This window comes from Monodelphis domestica, chromosome 4 (genome assembly GCF_027887165.1).
Source record: "Monodelphis domestica isolate mMonDom1 chromosome 4, mMonDom1.pri, whole genome shotgun sequence".
NCBI classification, from domain to species: Eukaryota; Metazoa; Chordata; class Mammalia; order Didelphimorphia; family Didelphidae; genus Monodelphis; species Monodelphis domestica.
In genome coordinates, this window is record NC_077230.1 from 224647373 (window position 1) to 224670172 (window position 22800).

At 42.1% G+C, this 22800-nt stretch overlaps 2 protein-coding genes across 18 annotated transcripts in view; one reads left to right on the forward strand and one right to left on the reverse strand.

Moving 5' to 3' along the window:
* SCN3B (sodium voltage-gated channel beta subunit 3) overlaps positions 1–12008 on the forward strand; it is a 28878-nt gene extending 16870 nt beyond the window's left edge. The window contains exons 4-6 of the mRNA XM_007494606.3: positions 1180–1318; positions 4762–4835; positions 5194–12008. Of these exons, the coding sequence (XP_007494668.1) occupies positions 1180–1318; positions 4762–4825 (203 nt within the window). The 3' untranslated portion in view covers positions 4826–4835; positions 5194–12008. The remainder of the gene's footprint in view (positions 1–1179; positions 1319–4761; positions 4836–5193) is intronic.
* An 849-nt stretch (positions 12009–12857) lies between these two features.
* GRAMD1B (GRAM domain containing 1B) overlaps positions 12858–22800 on the reverse strand; it is a 352537-nt gene continuing 342594 nt past the window's right edge. For all 17 annotated transcript variants that reach the window (XM_056794185.1, XM_056794187.1, XM_056794188.1 and 14 more), the window contains one exon: positions 12858–18441. In XM_056794185.1, coding sequence (XP_056650163.1) covers positions 18352–18441 — 90 coding nt within the window. In that variant the 3' untranslated portion in view covers positions 12858–18351. The remainder of the gene's footprint in view (positions 18442–22800) is intronic.

The window sequence follows — 22800 nt, forward strand, 5'->3', positions numbered from 1 at the left end:
CATCCTTCTTTTCTGAAGATATGAGCCGAGGGAACAGGCTAAGATCAAACTATATGTAAGAAACAAAATCATAATTTGACTGAACCAGAAGCATTAGGTTTCCCATATTTTTTACACCTAGGCTGTCCCTGGGGAGGGGTGGCCAGCTCCCTCTGCTGGTGCCATGGAAGAAATGTTGGACTGGTGTTTTTCATGGGCAGCTGATCAGGCATCTCTATTTCCGGCCTTTTTTTACTTCCTCTCTCCTGAGAACTCCCCTGGAAACCCACATGTGAAAGGAATCATCCTGAACCAGAGCAAATTCCCAACAGATGAAAGTTTGAGCTACTCCGTTCTAGAATCATAGGGCTGTAGAGGTGAAAAGTCTGTTCTCCCACTTGAGGGGCCACCTTACAATTCAGACAAATTCCCAAGGGCTCACTCTTCTTATTGCCCCTTGGTTGATCAAATGGGGTCCATACTCCTTTGCTTTTTCCTTCCTTGATCCCCCAATCCTTCTTTGGAATCCCAAGTGCCTGGCTCCCTGAAGAAACGTAGTCATGGAGTCCTAGTGAGGGAAGAGACCTTGGAGAGAATGTAGTCCAAACCCCGCCTACATTATGAATAGGATTCACAATTAAGAAGTCTTGGGTTAGTAGGAGAAGAAAGCTTAGGGTAATGGAAAGAGCACTGAACATGGAGTTGGAGGGCTTGAATTCTCAGTTTTACTTCTTGTATTACATTAAGCAAGTCAATTAACTTTCATGGCTCTCAATTTCTTTATCTGTAAAATGAAGGAAGTTGGGCTAAGAGAGCTCACAGGTCACTAACAATTCTATGGTAAGACCCAGAGAATACAGGGTTTGAACATGGGCAACAAGCACTTCAGTACCCATGTTCCTGCCCTCTGCCCCCATCAATTTAATATGAGTCAAACTAAAAGGGAATAGAAAGGAGAATCTAGGATATTTCTATTAATAACACTTGCCTAGTCTCAATTGGACCATTTACCATTTCCAATAGTCCTTAAATATGTGGATTAGTATTTATCTTCATGACTGGTTTCATCTCCTGCCTTCCAGATTACCTTTAAAACCAGACTCTGTATACCTCCTAACTCCCTTGGTTTTTATACCTAATTGTCTTGAATGTCCTATGGCCAGAAAGGCTGATTTCACTAGTGTTTTCTGCCTTCCTTAGCTGGAGAGGACTTCACATCGGTGGTCTCAGAAATCATGATGTACATCCTCCTGGTCTTCCTCACTTTGTGGCTACTCATCGAGATGATTTATTGTTACAGGAAGGTCTCCAAGGCTGAGGAGGCAGCTCAAGAAAATGCGTAAGTCCCATGATGCCCAAGCCCATCACCTCTCACTGGGGACCACCAGTGTGGCTTGGGGAAATCACTCCTTAGCTTTCTGTCTTGAGGACAGGAGGTTCAATCCCATGTTGTAATTGAACTTGAACAAACCTTGAGGAATCTACATTCTAGGTTTTCTGGGTTGAAACAATTCAAACAAACTAATGTTTTGGAATTATTTGGGGGCATAAACAAACAATATAGGGAGGGAAAAGAGTTGATTCTCATCCTTCTTCAATACTTCACCATTAAATATGAAGATATAGACATATGCAAAACCTCGAGCAAGTGAGTATGTGGTCAACTCTCAATTATCCACACTAATGGAGGCACAAGAACAGAAGTCTCCAATATCACCAAAGTTATGGCCATCTGATTCTGACTGGGACACCAAAGGAAATGATGTGGGAAGACAGAGTTGTCCTCCATGTGTTCAATCTCAAAATGTTAGGAACATGCCCAATACATCTTTTACTTCTCTTGACAAGGAAATATATCTAAACTTATTGTGAACCTACTGCCAGTGCCACCTCTTGGGAAAATGGGTTTCCCAGAGTTTACTTTTTATGGTGCAAAGGAGGCATTCTGTTTATTTGTCCTTTTATTTATAAAAGATGCAATCTCTTTTGAGAGTGAAGGAAGGCCTTAATTTTACTGTCCCAGAATTTAGAAAACCATCCATCCTTGTCCATGATTCTGTAGACTTCAATCATGTCTCCATATCATAGAATCTCAGTTAGCAATAACCTTGGAGAGGTCACGTAGTCCAACCCTTATGTAGAAGATCACTCTCATTTTTAACATCCCAACAAGTAGTCATCTAACTTCTGCTTGAAGCCCTCTAGGGACAAGGATTTCACTGTCTTTTGAAATGGCCTATTACATTTTGAAACAACTTTCAATGTTATGAAGGTCTTCCTTACACTGAGTTGATCTCTTTTTCCCTTCCCCTTCCACTTAATTCTAATTTCTCTCTCTTAGACCAAGTTAACATAATTATTTCTAATCCTGCTTCTATAGAATAGTCTTTCAATTTTGTGGAAATAGAAATCACCCTCCCTCTAAGGATTCTCTAATCCAAAAGATCTTAACCTGGGGTCCATGTTCCTATTTTTTTTTTTTAATTTGAGAACTACATTTCAATATAATGGATTTCCTTGTCATCCTATTCATTTTATACATTTAAAAATATTATTCTGAGAAAGGATCCAAAGGTTTCATCACATAGCCAAAGGGTAAGAACCTCTGATCTAGGCTAAAAATGCTTCAAATTCCTTGGGATGACCTTTGTAGTATGTTCTTAGAGCAGAGCTGGACAGGACTGTAGATCCAGAACTAGAAGGAACTTTAAAGGCCAACTAGTCTAATCCTATCCTTTTTTCAGATGAGGAAACTATGGTCTGAGCAAGTTCAATGCTATGGCATGTTGATACTATGTGTCAGAGGTGGGATTTGAACCTTGGAGCTCTGACTTGAGTCAGTGTTCTTTCTACTGGACCACATTGCCTTCTAGGGTTGATTGAAGAAAACAGAATTTATGTTACAAACTTATATGTGCTAATTCAACTCAGTCAAATGTTGGGTAATTTTTAGAGCTGGCAAAATTTCCTGGTATCAGAGGTAGGAGAAGCAAATTTTGCGGATGAGGAAAACAAGGTTCAGAGAGATTTCATGATTTATAGAAGGTCAAATAACTGTCAGAGGTAGAATTAAGACTCATGTAACTCCAGTAATGTTTATCATGGTATAGGGTAGAGAGTGCTAGACCTGGAATCCACCTGGAATCAAGAAACTAGGGTTTAAATTCTGACACTTAGTGGCCATATGACCATGTAAAAAGCACTTACATCCTCTAAATCTCTGTTTAATCCTCTATAAAATGGGGATAAGAAGATCTATAGTACCAACTCCCAGGGTAATTTATTTATTTTCAATGAGACTCAAATGAGATAATGTATATAAAATCCTTTACAAACCTTGAAGTTCTCTATAAATGTTAGTGATTAATAATATTGATAGCATCACATGGATTTTGTGAGGTCAGTGAATGTTAATTGGACTTTGGGTGGATTTGGCTACTTATAGGCATGTGTTGGGCAATCTGGGTTCACAATATTTCAGAAGAATGCAGCCATACAAAGAAGGTCTGATTCAATGGGAACTAGGGGTGGAGGTAGGGAATTACCATGCTTTTTCCAAACCATTCAGAGCACTTCCCTATTCTTCATTCCATGCTAGAGATCACATTACCTTCCAGAATGAAGCATCAGCTTAAAATGAGTTCCTTCAAATGAATGTGTAGTATCAGATTTACTATACTAACCTGCATTTGTTTTTTTTTCCTTTTCCTAAGTTGAGAGAAGTGATTAATTTTTTTTTTATTTAAAAGGTCTCCCCCTAGGTTACATTTGAAAGGAAAAGTATAGGAAAGAATGAGCAATGTCCATTAGTAACTTTCTAATCTATTTTCCTTAATTATGTCCTTAAGAATTTGAGAGCAAGATACTACATATAAAGCAATCTATGTAATTAGTTCATGGATAATCTAGAGTTGACAGTTTATTATTTTTAAGTTATCTGTTCATGAATATTATTATCTATCCATCTTGAGAGCAAGAATGACAAGATTCTGACTCTTTTCCATTAGTTCTTCTGGAACACCATAGGATTGCTCAGGGAGGATTGCTCAAGTGATCTTGGGAGACAATATGGATGAATGGAAAATGGTCAACCAGAAATGATAAGATCATAGGCCTTTAAAATTCAAAAGAACCTTGGAAGTCACCTAGTGCAATCCCTTCATTTTACAGATAAGAAAATTGAAAATTTGGTGTGCCCAAGGTCATACCAAAGTCAGTGACCCACCTGGTGACTATTAGCCCTGTGCTTTAAGGACAGAAGCTTCCTATTCCCTGAATAATTTACAAGAACCACTTGGGCTCTAATGATTTAGTCAGAAAGGAAATGAAGGCTAATTATTGTAACCCAAGAAGGCTAATTATTGTAACCCAAGGTCTCAGTAGATGGTGGAGAAGCCATAACTGGAGCTCTCATCCTCTGAGTGCCAACCTGCTACTTAACTTTGCTTCCAAAGTTCATCTTTTGGCTTTTTCTACACAGCCCCTCAAGAAGCAAAGATGGAATGGAAGAGAGGAGGAAATTGTATCAGCTTCTGGTCATTTGGGAAGGTTCAAATATAGGCAATCCAACCCCAGTGTCCATCATAATATTTCTCATTGAATCAGCAGTCCTGTCTCTGATGTGATCATCTTTTCTCCTATCTCTTGAAAACAGCCAAAGGAAGGGACATGGTTATCCTATAGAAATTTTGTCTCCCCAGGCCATGCCTCCTTCCCCTTCATTCCTTTTTTACTTCTGGAGACTTCAGGGGCTGACCATCTCCCCTGCCTCTCCTCCCCTAGGTCTGACTACCTCGCCATTCCATCAGAGAACAAGGAGAATTCGGCAGTGCCAGTGGAGGAATAGGAGAAATGGGGTATGGCTTTCAGTCATGAACTAAAATTTGAGGATGGACCACAGTAGAGGGAGGGGTGGGATATGATCTGGGCTTTATATCCCTCATCCCACTTATAATAACCACACATCAAAAGGCAAGAATTCCTAAATTAGAAGCCATAGATCACCTTCCCTTTGCTTTATACATGTCTCTAACTGATCCCCATCCTCAGTGTTCTATCCCAGGGTGATAAGTAGGGGATTGGGGACCTTTTTTTTTTTTTAATAATGCCCCCTTCCATGACCACTCTGCCTCAGTTCTCTACATAACACACATTGCCAAAGAAGTTTGGACTTGGGTTTGATGGGTTCATGATGAGCTGCTCTGTCATCGGTAGGTGGTCTGATGTCTGACGAGCCCAGATTCTTCAGTTTGGATGCTGTCAACAACTTCAGGACGGGACCCAGGGACTACCACAGTTCTCATCCATCCATTTATTCATCAACCCTCAGGCTTTGCCTCTATGGTTCCACTCTGAACTCCACACACTGAAGGACACCTACTTTGATGGCTAAGTAAATGGCCCACCATCTCACTCTGAGGCTTGGCCTTTCCCCAGCCTAATCTCCAGGCACTATAATGGTACACACAGCTCCCTTTGCTCCGCATGGCTTTGTATAATGCTGGTAGCAACTCCTTCATTACTGTCCAATTGGATCTGGCCCCTAATCACTACTGCATAAGAAGGAACATTATTTGCTCTTCTGCTTTTCCCTCACTTCCCTCCTCACAACTGCACTAATTAGTTCTGGTCCCACTCTACCATGGATGAGAAAGGGCATCATGTGGCTGGCTCTGACATCTCAGCAGAAGTAGAATATTTCTCCTGTCCCAGAAGAGATTTGAACAAACCCAATCAGAAGAGTAGCATGAACTTAGATTCCTTGAAGAGGCATTTCTGAATCTGGACCATTGGGTTTGGGTCAGAACAGAGCAGCTTTTCTGGACCACACAGGTCTGATAGAAAGGATAGAGTATGTTGGAATATCTTCTGGAACTTTGGGATCTAGGGCTGGATTTCATGTTATTCCTTGGCTCTAGGCTTTGTCCATACATTTCCTTAGTAGTTGTTAGACTACTTAATAAGGGTTCCTCTTGGCAATATTATCCTTGATATCCTATCTTTGGTCTTCCTAATAAAAGTCCAGGAGCCTGCAAAGAGGGCTGGCAACAGAAACTGGTAGCAATTTTAGTAGCTCTTAAAAGTCAAGTACCTCATTCCCTGACCTTGTTGGGAAAATATTTCTCAACTTTCCTTGTTGTTTCCCGCACACACACACAATGGGATTTGGAACACTCAACTCTGCTCTTGATATTGAGAAACAATTGAGAAGGCTTTTCCTCCCTGAGTATTGTGATTGGCAACCTTTGACTCCATCTCTGAGCTTTTCAAGATAATTGGTGTTCACAAAGCAGCAAAGACTTGCATGGGATCACAGAGCCAATCAAAGTAGAAAGAGACTGTGCTCTGCTGATGTGACTAGTGCTTCGTTGGAATGTTTTCACTTGAGTGAAGACTACAGAAGTAGGTTTTATTTGGTGAATGTGTGAGTGATAAGAGCCAAAGAACTCCAGGTATAAGTACTGTCAGTTCTTCAATAAACACAGAATGGATGAAAACCAGCCCCAAATCCAGTTGGAAATGGGTTACTTTGGGTATGCTGGAATAAGGACTTCCTAATTTTTAAGTTTTTATATGATTAGAGCAAGTCTCAGGAGCTCAATCACTTCTCTAAAGATTTTTTTAAATGGAAGAAATGGTCTAAGATCATAAGATCTTGAAGCTAGAAAGAACCTTAGAGATCTTCTATATGTCAATCAACCTTATTTTACAGTTGAGAAAACTACGAGGCCCAGAACGGGCAAGTGATTTGTCCAAGGTCACCCAGCTAATACATGGTAATACACTGTAATGGTGTGAAGGTAGATGAATAGGATAGTTGATCTCTGAAAACTCCTTCTAGTAATCTGTGAAGGCTGACAGATAAAAGTAGGTTCTTGCTTTCGAATTTTTCTACCCCCAAGGAAAAATAAAACAGACCTGATAGGAAAAACTTGCCCACCCTCCAAAAAATGCCACCTCATATTTAAAGCTCAAGCATCTGGTCCCGAAGTGACTGGAGCAGCTAGGTGGTACAGTGGAGAGTGCCTGGCCTGGAGGCTAGGAAGACTCATCTTCTTGATTTCTAATTTGGCCTCTGAAAGTTACTAGTTGTGTCCCAGGGCAAGTCACTTAGCCTTGTTTGCCTCAGTTTCTTCATTTGTAAAATGAATTGGAGAAGGAAAAGGCAAACGACTCCAGTGTCTTTGCCAAGAAAATCCCAAATAGAATCATAGAGTTGGACAAAATTGAAAACTTCAGAACCTGACATGAAGTTCATCCCCACCTAGTGGTCAGACATGGGCATCAGACTTTATCAGCTAGAGAAAGGCTATCAATGACTTTTCTTTGGGTTTGTGTGGAGGACCATATTGTGGCCATTGGCCTCAAACTGACTATCCCCTTTGTTATTCCTCTGGAAGTGACTAAAGCACTCCTCATTCCAACACCCAAGGGTCAGATTTTCACGTTTCCTTTCTCTGAGTTCAAACGTCATCAAATACATGATCTTCCACAAGGTTCCCCTGTGACTTTCAGGTGAGGGACAAAGATTTTCCTTCTCATTTTATGGATGGAGAAATAGACCCACAGGAGTGCAATGTGTGCAGAAAGCTACCTACAAACATTAGGTGAGTCAATAGCAGAACGTCCATTGGTCTCCTACCTGCCAGTCCAGGGATCTAGCCAATAGCTCATTCTTTCCCTCTTTGATATCAGTAGTCAGTATCGGAGTCTGTAAACTATAGGCCAGTGAATGTGAATTTAGTTCCTGACAAACTGTAGAATGTAATAAAAAGACAGTTGGCGAACATAATAGCTAGTATCTATGTAGTGCTTGAGGATTTGCTTGTTCCAAAGATACTTTGTTAGAGATGATTTGATCCTCACAACAATTCTGGGAGACAGGTACTGTTATTATCCTCATTTTATGGAGGAGGAAACCAAGGCACAGAGGAGTCACACAGCTATTAAAAGTATACGACAATGTCTGCCTAACTGCCTAACATCAAGCAAAGGAGAGGATTACGGAATCAACATAGGTTCCTCAAGAACAGGTCATTCCAAAATTATGAGACTAGATGACCACCATGGTGCCTTTTAGCTCGAACTATGATCCTATGATTCTTTTTTGAAGAAGATACTCAAACCAGGGAAATGATAAAAATATGGTTTTAATGATAAAGGGTCTCATTTTATTTGTGTGGAAAAGATGGAGATGTGGGCTAGACAATTAGTTTAGTTGGATGGATTTGGAACTGGTCGAAAGGTCAGAGGCACAAAGTAGACATTAAGGGTAATGGTTCTGTGTCAACTTGGATGTTTCCAGTCTTTGCTTGGTCCACTGCTAGCCAACATTTTTTGTTAATTGATGACTCCAATAAAGACATCCATGGACTGTTTATCAAATCTCTGGATGACACCAAGCTGAAAGGGAGGGATGCTTTAAACACAGGATGATGAAGTCAAGATCTAAAAGGATCTTGACAGGCTAGAGCAACAGTTCAAAGGTCTTACTTACCCTGGAATTCACAGAATCAACTTCCCAAGTACAATACGAGTAGTGGGCAATCCCTCTGAAGATCTCGGAGAGTTTAGTGGGTTATCAGTTTATTCTGAGTCACCATTGTGATCTTAGGCTGTTTTTAGTGCATCTATAGAATGTCCAAGTCTAGGGAAATGATAACTTTTACATTCTCTGCCCAGATCAAGCCATGTCAGGTGGGAATATCACATTCAGTTGTAGGCATCCTATTTGAAGAAGGATATTGATTAACTGAAGAGCATTCAGGGGAGGACACCTAGGATGGTGACAGTGTCATATGAAGAACAGTTGAAAGAACTGGATATGTGTAGTCTGAAAAAAAGATAAGGGAAATTTTTTCCCTCAAATAAAGGGAGCCACCATGTGGGCTTAACATTGTTCCACTTGCCCCCAGAGGAACTAGGAACAATAGGGCGGAACTTGCAGAGGGAAATCCAGGCTCAAAGAGCATAAGGAGAAGACATATCCCACAGTGGAATGGGTCACCTCGGAAGGTTGTGGGTTTCAAACGAGATATTTGTAAAGTATTTAGCACAATGCCTGGCATATAGCAGGTGCTTTGTAATTGCTTGTTCCCTAACCCTCCCCACTTTGGAGAACTTATCAGAAAATGGAGATTCTTGTAGGGAGGTAGGTTGGATTGAATGGAATATGAAGTCTGTTCTGTCCCTGATGTTCTAAAAATACTGAGTTTATTCAGAAAAAGCTCCCCAATTCAACACACGCCACATTTCCTGGATGGTTTATAAGGAAGCTGTTGGTTCAAGCTTCATTCTTCATTCCTTTCATGTCTAATTCCCTCTCACTTCCCACTGATTTGAAATTCGTTTCCTTCTCCTAACCAATAAGATGCAAGTTCTCATTCAGCCTTTCCTCTCTGCTTAATTCTCTCCGTTAAAAACAAAAATCCTAATCCCTTTCCCTCCTAAACTACATTATTCCTGAACCATACCATCACCTGGGACCTTCCTACTTTGCTTTGAAAATCCTCCTCTCCTTAGCCTGTCTGTCTGCCTATCTGTCTCTCCCTCCCAGCCTTTCTTTCTCCCTCTCCCTCTCCCCTCCCCTATTGCATCTTACATTTTTCATAGGATTTATAAATGAATAGTACCTACGATATCACCTACCCCTCTCATTTGATTGAAGAGCCCAAGACCTAGATAGGCTCTTCTAAGGTCACATAGATTCTAAGTAGCAGAGCCAGGAACGGAACCCCAGATCCTAGAGTTAATGTCATCTTAGATTGTCCTGAGACACACAATGACTAGAACATGGAAGGAGGTATTCCTGCTATCCTTTGCTAGGTGATCAAAACACTCTTTGAATAGCAATATTTAGTTCTGGGCATCACATTTTAAGGAGGAAACTGATATGTTGGAGAGCCTTCCAAGAAAGGCAACCGGGATTGTGAAGGGCTTCAAAGATCATGCCATAGTGCACAATACATAGTTTGAGGAACCTGGAGCAAAGAAGGCCCCTGAGGGGTGAGGGAAATGGCACAAAAGTGATTTCATTTTGCTTGGCCCCAGAGGACAGAATGAGGAATAACAGGGGAGCTACAGAGATAGATTTCAGCTGAATGCAAGAAGAAAAACTCCTGGTAATAAGAGCTACCCAAAAGGATACTTTATGCTATGGTATGGGCAGCTTAGGGGTGCCATGGATAGAATGCTAGGTTTGGAGTAAGAATGATCTGCATCCAAATCCTGCCTCTGACACTTCCCAGGTGGCCTTGAATGAGTCACTTAATTTCTTTCAGCCTCAGTTCCCTCATTTGTAAAATGGGGATGATAATAACATCACCTACCTCACAGGGTTGTTGTGAGAATCACATGAGGATAATCGACATAAAGAGCTTTGCAAAACCTTTCAAGTGCTACATAAATGTCAGCCATCATTAGGGAGTCCCACATTATTAGGGGTGTCCATGAGAATCTGGATGGGAAAGCTGCAGAGGGATGAATCAGGTACAGCCTGAACTAGATGGCCTCTGGCACCCTCTCCAGCCCTGCATGTTATTTCCTCTAAATCGAGCGCCCGTTCCATTATGCTATGCTGGCCTTTTAGTGATCTGTGCTAACCTTCATCTCTGTGGCCTTTCTCTTTTATGTAAATGCACAAGAGCACAGAGCAAGCACCAGTCACATTAAGTCCAATCCCAGTCATCCTTACTTCTGCCCCAACACATCCAAGGGCCAATTTTGCCACCCTGGAAGCTTTTACCTGTGATGGGGTTGATTTTTAAAGGGCTCAAGAAAGTTCTCAAGGGCTAGTTTGTTCATCACCCTCTCTGCTAATCCAGTGTACCAAACGTTTCCAATGGTTATGTCCTATGTCCAAGATTAGTTTTGCCTGGGAGGCTGATCTCATTGTCTAACGTGGTCATGAACTTAACCGTTCATCTTGACAGGAACTTCCCGAACTCTCTAGTCAGCCCTGCACTGTGCCCCAACCCAAACCGCTGCTGGAATAACTTTTAACTGGCTGTGACTCAAACTCTCTTCCCTCATTCTGCCATTTTAATCAGTTTAAGGGCATTAATCCTCAAGCTATTTATCTTGTATATGTTTGGGGGCTCTTTCCACATTTATGACTGCCTAGCAATACTGAGAGGAAATGACTTGTTTATAACCCTTAGATGCTATGGATAAATTTTATATGAGGATGGGAGTGGTTAAGAGAAAAGGCATAAACCTCCCCCCCCCAACCCTGTTTCCTCCTCTCCCAGCTAAACCAGAGTTTTAGTTCAAGAAGGAAACATGTTTTCCCAATTCAATGAACCCACCTTTCCTAAGGTATGGATAGCACATTGTGTTTACTGGAAGCTGAAGTCAGAGATGAACAGCTTCCAGTGGGTTGGTGATTTAGTCCCTACTCTCTTCCCTGACACAGCATGTTAGTGAGCAAAAGGAATTTGCCTTTGGAGAGGGTTACATAATTTGAAGGTTCCTGCCATCAGCAAGCATCTTGGGTTGTTTGTCCTTTTTTTCTAAAAACACTCTAACAATCAGATGTTTTAGCCAATGTTTGGAGGATGCAGATCCCGAGCCATTCTCCCTCCCGTGGTGGGGGCGAGTTGTCTCCATTTCACTGAGCCTGCATTAAGACATAGTATGGACAAATGCTTCCTTTGCCAGTCTCTGAAGGACTGACTTATTCCATGATAAGGTTTATGGATCCATGAGCCAGCTGACTTTCAGTGGCAATGCCTCCTGGGGCCTCAATGGCAGGCGGGCTGTGGGCAGGCAGAGGGCCTGTATTTGTGTATTTGTAGAATGGCATCAACCACTCTCACAGACCTTGGTAGTCTGAAAAAATGGTACTTTTCCATTTCAGTCTTCCTTATGTTGCTGTTTCTGAACTTTTCACAGCTGACTTGTTTCTGACTTAAGTCTAGTAGTGTTGTCTTCAGCCATCCCAGCTTATACAACCCGACACCATACATATGTACATAATGTTTTTAAGTCCACTTCCTGTTCAATCCAATAAAGGTGTCTCTTAAACAGCTTGCCCTGGCTTGGATCTACTTTGTGCAACTACCACACTCTACTGAGTTACCCTCCAGCTATTTTCCCCCTTTCTTTCAGCATTTCTCAAGGATACTCCTTCCTCAATCACTGGTGGTATATCAAGAGAATTTGAACATGGCGGAAAACTTTTGTCTCTCTCTCTCCCTCTCCATATATATATATATATATACACACATGAAACACACACATACACACATCAAACAGTTTTAATTTACAGGGATTTTACCAGACTCCTTCTCTCTCCTCAATTAGTTTATGGGTAAACTGAGCTCTTAACTATAGACCAAATCCTCCCAGGCTAAGGTATACACTAGGAGTGAGATAGGCAAATATTTCAAAGTAAAACCTCCTATTGGAGATAGATTACTAAATGATTCTTCTTATTCATCTGTACCAAATTCAAGCCCTTCTCCAGTTCACAGTGGGAAACAATTCGTTTCTCTTCTCAAAAACTTCAGAGAAACATGAGTAAAAGAATGTCATCTTCAAGGGTGAGTGAGAAGCTATTGAAATTGCCAAACTTAGCTTCTTCTTTTTCCTCCCATCACCCCCTCATTTTCTGTTTCAGGAAGACATAATAAAGAGGGCAGAGAAGTCCCCCAACCCCCCCCCCCCAAACTCAACCCACCAGGTGATGCTAAGGTCTGAGAAGGGAAAGATTCAGTATGACACTGAGGCCTGAGGGAAGTGGTCCAAGATCCTTGATGGATATGTGGATGTGTGTGTTTATGTGTGTGAAAGAAAATGATGACGTGATCACAACTGGGGAGAAAGAAAACATCTGGGGCTGTGAAACCCAATGAAGCAGTCAATAAACACACGAGCCATTTTGTCTTAGTTTGTTCAATACTTTTTTCCCTTTAATTCATACCATACTTCCATGGCTCTAGCTACTTTACATTAAGATTTGGCTGAGTAGCCTTGTATGTTTCTAGGTTCTAGCAGTAAGTTTCCGGTTTCATACCTTGCGCGCAGCGCCAGGCAAAGTACAGTTATAGTACTAAACAAAAGACAGCCAGACAACCTGACTGTATTCAAACCGGCACTCTTCCCCCTTCCCAGGCACCCCATCCCACCCCACACATTTCCAGTGTTGCCCCAGGGGCAGCTGCAGGCGCTCGCCCTCCCCCTCCCCTCAACTTGGAGCCCAGGGTGAGTGGGGAATAAAAGCACCTTGGGTGAGGAAGATGCAGATTCTGGCCTGGCCATAGAGTGTGGGGCAAGGAAGAGCTGGGATCCACGCAGGATTGCTTGGCAAAATGCTGCTTTTCCTACGTGCTCAAGGCAACTGGCACCTAAGTCCAGGACGGACCTCCCAGCTGCTGCCCAGTCTTCCCACTTTGCGTAGAGGCCGCCATATTGATTCTGCAAAGTGCCGCATTGTTTTGAGAAGAGCAAGGGGCCAGAGGCAGGGGTTGGGGGTGGAGGGTGAGGGGAGGCAAGAAAATGTTCTTTAAGCTTTCACATGTGGGGGAGATCGTCTGGCGTCAGTACCCTTGGCGGGAGAGGTGCTTCTCTCTAGCAGCCGCGCTCTGGTCCAGGTTCCTAGGCCTGGAGAGGACCATGAGTGCAACAGAAAACAATGCCCAAGACCCCTGAGCTGTGCTTGTCACATGGAACATGGGCTAGGGGGTAGGGGTTTGGGTGCAAGGAGTAGATCCGGCCTGGTCCCGTCACAGACGCCACCAGCCAGGGCAGGAGGAGTGAGGTAACGAGGCTGGGCAGAGAGAAGGGGGGAGGAGAGCTCTCTACGCCATGTGCAAAATTTCTGCTTTCACACGTAGGAAAGCGAGGTGGTTAAAAAAGGTGGTCTTCCAGAAAAATGTTCCTCTCAGAACCAAAAACGCATCTTCTGGAAGGGAACATAGAGGTGAAGGGGAGCGGGGCCAGCCTGCCCAAATGAGGGAGAATGCTAGGGGGAAGGCGTGATTGTCTCATAGCCTAGAGACACAGCGAGGGAGCAATGGCGTTAGAGGGATAGCATGAGGGAAAGAGGTTCTTCTGATGGAAAGTGGGGTGGGAAGTTCATATCCCAGATTCCTGGAAAAGAGGGTTCTGGATTAAGGTAAGGGAGGGAGTAGCTTTGGCTGCCGTGCACGTCTAGATAAGCAGCATGATATGGCACGGAAAGAATCTTTTGGAGGATCACAAACATCACAGATATTCCTCCCCGAGGCCCTTCCCTAGATCTCACCCTAGAGCTGCCGTCTGAGGAACCTGAGGCACCGTCTAAGAAAGGAGCAGGCTACCTGTTCCTAACTAAATGTTCTGCTCATGGTCACTCAGAGTCCTTCCTCCTGGTCCCAGCTTCTTGGGTTCGATGCCCTGAATGTCTCTGGAGGCTCCTAGTGAACACTTCACAGTTAAGCCAAACCCTTAGCTAGGTTTGGATTTTTTCTGAGGGGTGAGGGGAGTGGGGGAAGCAGGAGAAGAAGATGCTAAAGGAAGCAGTGGAAGAGACGGGGATGGAGATTCCCCAAAGCTTCCTCCAGGGAGGGAGGACTTCACTGAACCCACTATCCAGCCCCCTCTCTTAACTCACAGGGAATCCAAGTGAGTAAATATCCTCAGACAAAGAAAAACTGAGGTCAGGGGGGAGGAAATGTGTCCTGGGATGAATAGTGAGCTAGACAGACTGATCTCTCTGGACTCTTAGGGCCCACCCAGCTCCTGCCAATTAAGATAAAATGTGATATTCCTCTACAACCCTGGAAAAATCCAAGCCCTAATCCAACAGGGTCAGTCTTTAAAGGCTCCTGAGACAATCTGGCCTACCTACCGTATCCTCCCCAAACATTGAGCTTCAAGGCCCTGACTCTTGATGAAACCTGGAGGTGGCTTCCAAGCTGAAGATCTCAACAAGCAGCTGTTCTCTGGAGAATAAACTAGGGATCATACCTTGCTAATCTCCATGGATGATTCAACTGCATTCCTCTAAATTATTTATATCTGGTGGCCATTTCTCCCAGCTACAATCTTTATAAAAAGCCTTGGCCTGAAGCATGTATTTGCAAATGTAGTCCCAGTATGGATCCCTCACACACACACACACACACACACACACATACACACACACACACACACACACACACACACACACACACACACACACACACACACATACACGGAAGGACCCCAGAGAAAACAAATGAAATCAAGTTTTCTTCTCTGTTTGGAAGAAGATCTCAGATCAAAAGAAATAAGGCAGGTGGTGGCTGTGAATGCCCCTTGCAGAGAGTTATCAGCTTGGGGCTACCGAGGCCATAGCTAACAAGCCAGCACTAAGTATGATGTTGCTTTCTTTACTTTACTCTTTGGGTAGCCCAGGCTGAATAGCCTTTTGGGAGGGGGACTGTCTTATCTGCAAGGCTTGAGGTCCCTTCTTCTTCAAAGGCTGTTGAATAAGAGGAATCTTGCAGCCACTGGGCTTTCTAATGTAGGAAATGGAGGGATCCAGATTGGTGCCTTTCTCCTGGCCCTAAAATCATAGTATCTCAGCACTTAGAGAACCTTAGAGAACATCTAGTGCAACCTCTTCATTTTGCAGATAAGGAAACTGAGGCCCAAAGAAGTCAAAATAACTCTCCAAAAGTCACACATTTTCTCCTGTCTCTACTCACTAGAAAGGTCCTGGGTATTCCCTCTAGCTGATCATCTCCTCAGGCAACCAACAAGAATCATTTTCCATGCTAATAGTCCTGTTCAGCATAGATTAGAAGGAGTTAAGTGAGAGCATATTCCAGTGTGTGGCCTTGTTCCCTTTGCTTAACAGGGAGAATTGCATCTTCATTCTCCTATTTGAAGCCAAAAAATTTGAAAAGGCCTTACAACAGCCAGGGGGAGGCAGCTCTCAATGAAATAAATAATGATAAATAAAATAAATTAGATAATTTACAACCCTTGCTCCCCAAAGGCTCCTGTGAGCAATCTTGGCTTGTGGCCACCCTAGATTTTTAGGAATTCTGGGCTATTCTACTGCCTCCTTCCTTTATTATGAATTCATAAGCCATTCATAATTCCTTGCCTGGTATTTTTTTTACTCACTAATCAGCTCATTGGGCTGGAGTAAAAAAACTTTAGTTGACAGCTGCGAGATGAGTGATTAGTAATGTTTCATAAAGCAGCATTGGCTTGTGGGGATTTGCACCCTCCAAAGGGATTCTAGTTACTCTTATCTCCCCGAATCCCAAATCTTAGGCTGTCCTCTGAGGACAGGAGCAGAAATTAGGGGCCAACCTCAGCATAAAACAAGAGACCCTTTTCCTTACTCTTATTGGGAATGTACCACCCAGGGCTTTAACTTTTCCAGTCCCATTCTAAGCTAGGCCCTGTTCTCACCCCAGAAAGGGTCACTTCTGTAAAGACATTCATATTCTGTGTTAATTCCCTGGACTGCTGAATTTTCTGGGTTCCTGTGGTGACAGACATCCCAAAGTCCCCACCATCAGGTCATTCTCTCCCCCTGGCCACCAGGAAAAACAGAAGTTTACTATTTGCTGAACATCAATAGTAACAATTATCTTCTTCATGTGATTATCTCTATTCTTGGACTTTCTCTGATCCTTCCTAGGACCCAGGAAAATGTTTTAATCATCTACAAAGGACTCCTCACTGCCTTGCCACTCCCTTTTCTTTTCCAATTCAATATTTCTCTTTGGATTCTGCCTGTTCCAGAAAGGACACCATTGGATTTAGAAGGGCAAATAGCAGGGTTCCGGTTTAGAGCTCAGAAAGAGTTCCAAGCTAAGAAGCTTGCCAGCTTGGACCTTGGACACTAACCATCCCTCCAGTCCACGTGCCTGATTAATAGCTCAATTTTTAAGAAAAAACAATGATGACTCAACTTCCCTAATCCAGTCCTATCCCCTTACCCCATGATATCTCCTTGACCAAAAGGCCTGAAGGAGTTTTCCTCCACTTTCTTCACCCTTCTATTCAAAAGTCTAAGCACTAGCTAGGTTAGGGGCTAACAAAGAGGAAGAGATGCTACCCTGGTCCTCAGTCCAAAACTGTATTGGGCTCATTTGTTTTTTTTCCTACCCCATTTCTCTGTATTTAATAGGTCCGTCCATTCATGGCAGAAATGAAATTCAACCCAGAGAGTAGAATCCCTTTGTAGTATTGAATAAGAGTCTACAATGGGAAAAGGTGAGGACAAGAAGTGTAAGCTTGGGCTTACTCCTTTACAGAATGTCTTTGCAGTGTTCTTTGTGCCCTGTTGGTTATTACACATGACCATGTCATTCTTTCTCTCATACCATCTTCCCCAGTCCCACCCTACTCCTACACCCACTGGGTATTTTATAGCATTGGCTCAAAGAGAATTGAATTAAGAATATTCACCCTTCTGGTCCTAAAACTGATAAAAATAAGTTCTTAACAAAATCAAGTAAGTTTTACATGTCCTAAGAAACAATGTTCTTTTGGGTGAGGGGATGGAGCAGGGGAGGGGAGGGGAAGAGGAAGAGGAAGAGGGCAGCAGAATTTCAGGCACTCAAAAGCAACTTAATTTTACATAGACCCAACCTGAGTGAACATCAGAGAGAGAGTAGAAAATGAGAGACCTGTGCTCCCCCAGCCCATGTGTGCTTTGAGCTGGAGGGCCCAATGAAGATCAGAGGAGGCAGAAGTGACAAAGAATTCTCAAAGACTCTTCAGTCTCAAAGCCCTCCCATTCTGTCCACTCCCTTACTCTCCCACCCCACTGCAAATCCCACAAAATACTGCCTTTTGGCTTATCCTAACAAATCCTGGCTGGCTGGCTGAAGGTCCACTTTTCCTCAGTGGGGTATTGGTAGAGCCCCGTCTGTCAGTTGGAGGCCTGAATCCCTGCCCCCCACATCTGAGCATTCAGGATAAGCTAGGTTTGTGGGGAGATAGGGGTCCCTTTGTTTCCCCAGTTTTCAAAAAAAATGGAGGGCAGGGAATGAAGCACCATAGCAATGCCCCTTTGAGACTCCTATCCAAGACCCCAGGGCCTGCCCAAGCATGACTTTGGCTCAACTTCACTTCCCTTCAAACAGCCAAGGGATGGCCAGCAAGGGAAGGGTGGGGGTGGAAGGACTGGGAGGATAGAGAAGGTTGGTGAGGGTGCTAGGAGCTGTCCTCTGCCCTCCACTGAAAGAAATTGCTTTTCCGGCCAGTGCAGGAGGCAGTCCCGCTCCTTTTCCCTGGTACATAGGCATTATCTCTTTTTAAAATCTGTATATAATATATATTTATATTCTGTATATATATATATATATATTTATATATATATATTTATATGGTCTATGTACATGTATTGCACAGGCCTCTGAAGTCACTCCTGTTCCTGCCTTGTCAGTGGTAGTGGTTGCTCTTCTCCTCTTTTTCAGATGAGTAGTCTCGGGTTCTGATGCCATTCTGAAGGTTGATGAGTGAGTCCTTCATCTGTAAGACAAGGGGAGGCCAACCCCACCCAAGAGGTACATGCACTGAGTTGGTTTCCTCAGCAAGGATCACCAAATACTTATCAAAGATAACTCAACTGAGCTAAGGAGCACCAGGGAACCAGGATCCCAAGTCAAGGTATGGTCTTAGGAGACCACCTTCTCAAGGAGATGAACAATGTAGGGAAGCCCCCATCTGAGTTTCCCTGAATCTTCATTTCTGAGATGCTATTAGTCATAGCTATTTTGACCTACCTCACCCCTGACATCACTTCAGCATTATGTTTCTGTAGAATATCCCAAGAAGCAAGAGGTTAGACTTTAAAATGAAAAGGTTTCTGAGTTGCAAAATGACAAGACCATAGACCTAGGGCTCTGAAAGGGACCTCTGAGATCATCTAAGTCAACTCCTCCCCTCCCACCCCCATTTTATAATGTACAAAACTGAAGAATAGGTATTATATAGGGAGTGACCAGCACAGTTGGAATTTGAATTTGGATCATAGATTTGGAAATAGAAGGGATTCTAAAGGCCATTCACTCTAACCCCTCAATTTATAACTGAAGAAACTGGGGCCAGGAAGGTTAACTGATTTGTGGCAAGGTCCTACGAATGGCAAATGACAAAGCCAGGATTGAAATCCATGTACCAGGACTCCAAATTCAGTACTCTAATCTCATACCCTGTAAAGGAAGTTCTTTCACAAAATCCCCAAAAGCCTCTGCCTTAAAATTTCCAAGGGCCAGAACTGTTATAACATTGTTCTTTAAACTAAGCCAAAGTCTATATAACTTTCACTCACTGGTCCTGGGGTTCGTCTTCTGCAAAAACAAAACATGGGGGCAGATAATGTATAATTGAAAATATGTTACCCTAAAAAGGACTACATTTCCCAGGATCACACTGACTTCCTGCCATTATGTAGATAGGGGAGATTAGGTGGGGATGTAGAAGGTCCCAGTCTTTTACTGGCTGTCCCGAGCTTGGTGATGGTAAGGCTTGGTGGTGGCAAGGCGGCTGTTTGAACTAGCTGATCAGCCATGGGCACATGGTCTTTATTTTCTATCTTCTTTATTCCTTGATTTCTAATGATCATTAATAAATCTCCATAAAATATAATATTTTTATTATTTGAGATTAAATTCTAAGTTTTACAGTTGGCAACAAAAAGGGACAAGAAACTCTCAATTTTTTTAAACTTAGATAGCCTAGATAATTTTTTTAAGCCACATTTCTCCTGCCAAGGCTTTTTGACTACCCCACCTACCCTGGCAAACTCCAACTCTCTTTGGAGCTGCTACTTGTTTTTCTTTTCCTACTTTTTGCCTGGTGACTTGCTCACCCTACTGGCTGGGCTATTTTTAGCTGGGGGACTCTTGGAGAAGAGAGATGAACCACTTCTCTCCCCCAATTGCTTGAGTCTTCCTTCCTCCTTTGTTCCTCGTTCCTCCCTGATGACTGGTGTTGCTGATACTGCTTCCTCCAGTCCCTGACTCTGACCACTGTTGCTGCCCCAGTTGGGCTGATTGCTGCCACCAAGAAGCTAGGAGTCCTTGGAGTGGCTCCTCAGGGCAGATGATAAAAAAAAATTTTTTTAAAAAGTATCTTTTCCCTTAGGCAACAATTAGCCTCCTAACTCCCTCTGGGGAAGTTAGGACTTCCCCTGGGGGAGGGGAACTTCCCCTGGGGGGGAAGAGGGACAGGGGAGAAGGAAGAGACTCTTCCAAACAGAAAGTTGATTACAATCATGGCATATTCTATAAAATAACAGTGCATTACCTATTTCAAACACCTTGCAGCTTTAGGATGTTTTTTCTTTCTACCACTGATTCTTTCAATTATCTTGCCTGAGATTCAGGGGAGAAATTCATCCCCCTATAACCCTTTGCCATTTGAGCCGGCCCAGTCTCTAAGATTCACCCAGTTTGAGATTCCTATGTTCTCCCTTGGCTATGGGAGATCCCACAGTGAGGACAATAGGGATCTGAATTTCAAAAAAGGAACTTTAAAGAGACTGGAGGTGAAATTTTTTAGCCTTTTCAGACTCCAATGTTTTATAAAAGCCTCTGTATTTTATTGTATTTTGCTGATTGTTTTGTTTAAGATTTAATTTTGTTGTTTTAAGTTCATATATTAATGTATTTGATACTATTCTGTTACACTGAATCATTTTAATCTACTGTGTTTTTACTATTAGATATATTCTGTTACTGTTCCCCTATGGTTACTGAACAAAATATTGTAAAATACTGTAAAAGCTTGTAAACAGCTTTTTTTCTTCCATTATTCATTTGTTAATTGTCACATAGATGATGGATGGACTCAACCTGGCTAACAACCTTTAGAGAATTTAATAAGCTAATAATTTAATGGTGATTCTAAGGGGTCTTCAGAGATAATTTTAATTAATTAGTGGTTTCTGGATGGATGAGTTTTTTATATTTATATTTTAAAGAATGCTGTATTAAAGGTAGAGAAACAAAGAAATGTTCCTACCAAGGTGTTTCTATGAATCAAGAAGCCAAAAAAAGAGCTCCTGAAAAAATTCTTCAGTTTAATTTACTTCTACCAGAACAATCTAGATTTCTTGGTGATGTGCTAGTCCCAAATAAATTTTACTTTGTTTATAAATATATTTGCCAAGGTTGAAAAAATTGCTATGTCTGTAAAAATTGTGACAAATATCCATCAGTTTATAGGTTTTTCTTTATGTTATACAGCAACTTATATGAAATATGATAGTGGGTTTGTTTGCTATTGTAATTAACTGGGCTACTGTGAATTTTGGGGACTTTGATACTTTTTGAATGTGCATTACATGCTGTGCTACTGCTTTTTATAAAAAACTGTTACTTTGTGAAAATCATTTGCTTGCACTTACAGTGGATCATTGCCATGTTTGAAGAGGAAATGGATCTAATTTTTTTTGGGGGGGGAGTTAGAAACCTTTGTATTCTACCTTTCTTTAGCTGACACAGAGTGTCAGTGATTGTAAGCTACATATTTATTTTTAAAACTTTTTTTATTATTGTTTTTGCTTGCATGTGCAATATACTATTTCAGTTTTATTTTTTCTTTCCTTTTTGCATTTGAAGCCCATGTCACCAGTATTGAGATTTTCTTTAACAGCTTTGATTTTGCAGTAATAGAAGTTTAAAATATATTTGCTATAATGTCAATGCATACCCCCAAATCTTGAGACTATAAAAATTATTCCATTGATTTAAAAAAAATTATGGGACTTTGCTTAATGATTCTGTCTGATTCCAGGAGAAGGAAATACAAAAAGAGCCATTGTACAGTGCCAAAGAAGCACAAAGTTAAACTGCATGATGCCAATCAAGGACAAGGTCAAAGAGACCAACCAATCCCAATATGATTGATGAAAATTTCAAGCCAAGACAAGAGGACTTGAACTTGTTGGGGTTCAAGGTGGCGGCTGTTTTGACATGTGTTAAAGGCAGGTCTTCCTTGTCCCACATTCTACCAAGTATCTCAAATTTGGCTCCTACCTGGTTCCTATAATCTAGTCCCTTTTCTGTCTTTCATGGTGTGGCAAACTTTCTATAGACCTGGCTACTGACTGGGTAAATGCATAATTGCTTAAATCACTTTAATTGGGCCCTGATTCAAGGATCTAGTATAAATTTGTTTTTCTAGGGGGCAGCTGGGTGGCTCAGTGGATAGAGAGCCAGGCCTAGAGACAAGAGGTTCTAGGTTCAAATGTGGCCTCAGATGCTTCTCAGCTGTGTGATCCTGGGCAAGTCACTTAACCCCCATTGCCTAGTCCTTACCATTCTTCTGCCTTGGAGCCAATACCCAGTATTGACTCCAAGACAGAAGGTAAGGGTTTTAAAAAATAATTGTTTTTCTTTTACTTAGAATTTTACACATAAGGTTTTGATAGTCTATATTTCACACAGAAATTATCTTTTCTATTTGGATTTTTTTTGATGTTTTGATTTCTCTGCCAATTGATTCACATACCTCATAACTCAGCCATGCATCCCTGTGTTTTTCAATCACCCTCTTCAGGGGGGGTATATATAATTATTATTATTTTAAATTGAAAAGTTTAAATTCTTTTTAAAGTAATTTGAGGTTAAGAAACATGCTACCTCTCTGAATCTAGAAAATGAACTCTTTGGAGAAGGCACCATGATGATGCCTCCACAGTCCACAAGCTGCACCAGTAGATCCAGAGTGAACTTTGGGATATAGTGATCTGAACTGTATGGGGTTGAATGCAGTTCCTTTATATGTATACTCTTATGCCAAAGGGGTTTGCCCCCTAACTGACTTTTTCCCAGGAGCCCACTGACTTTCTGTTATTATGTACTTCCTGTAGATAGGGGATAT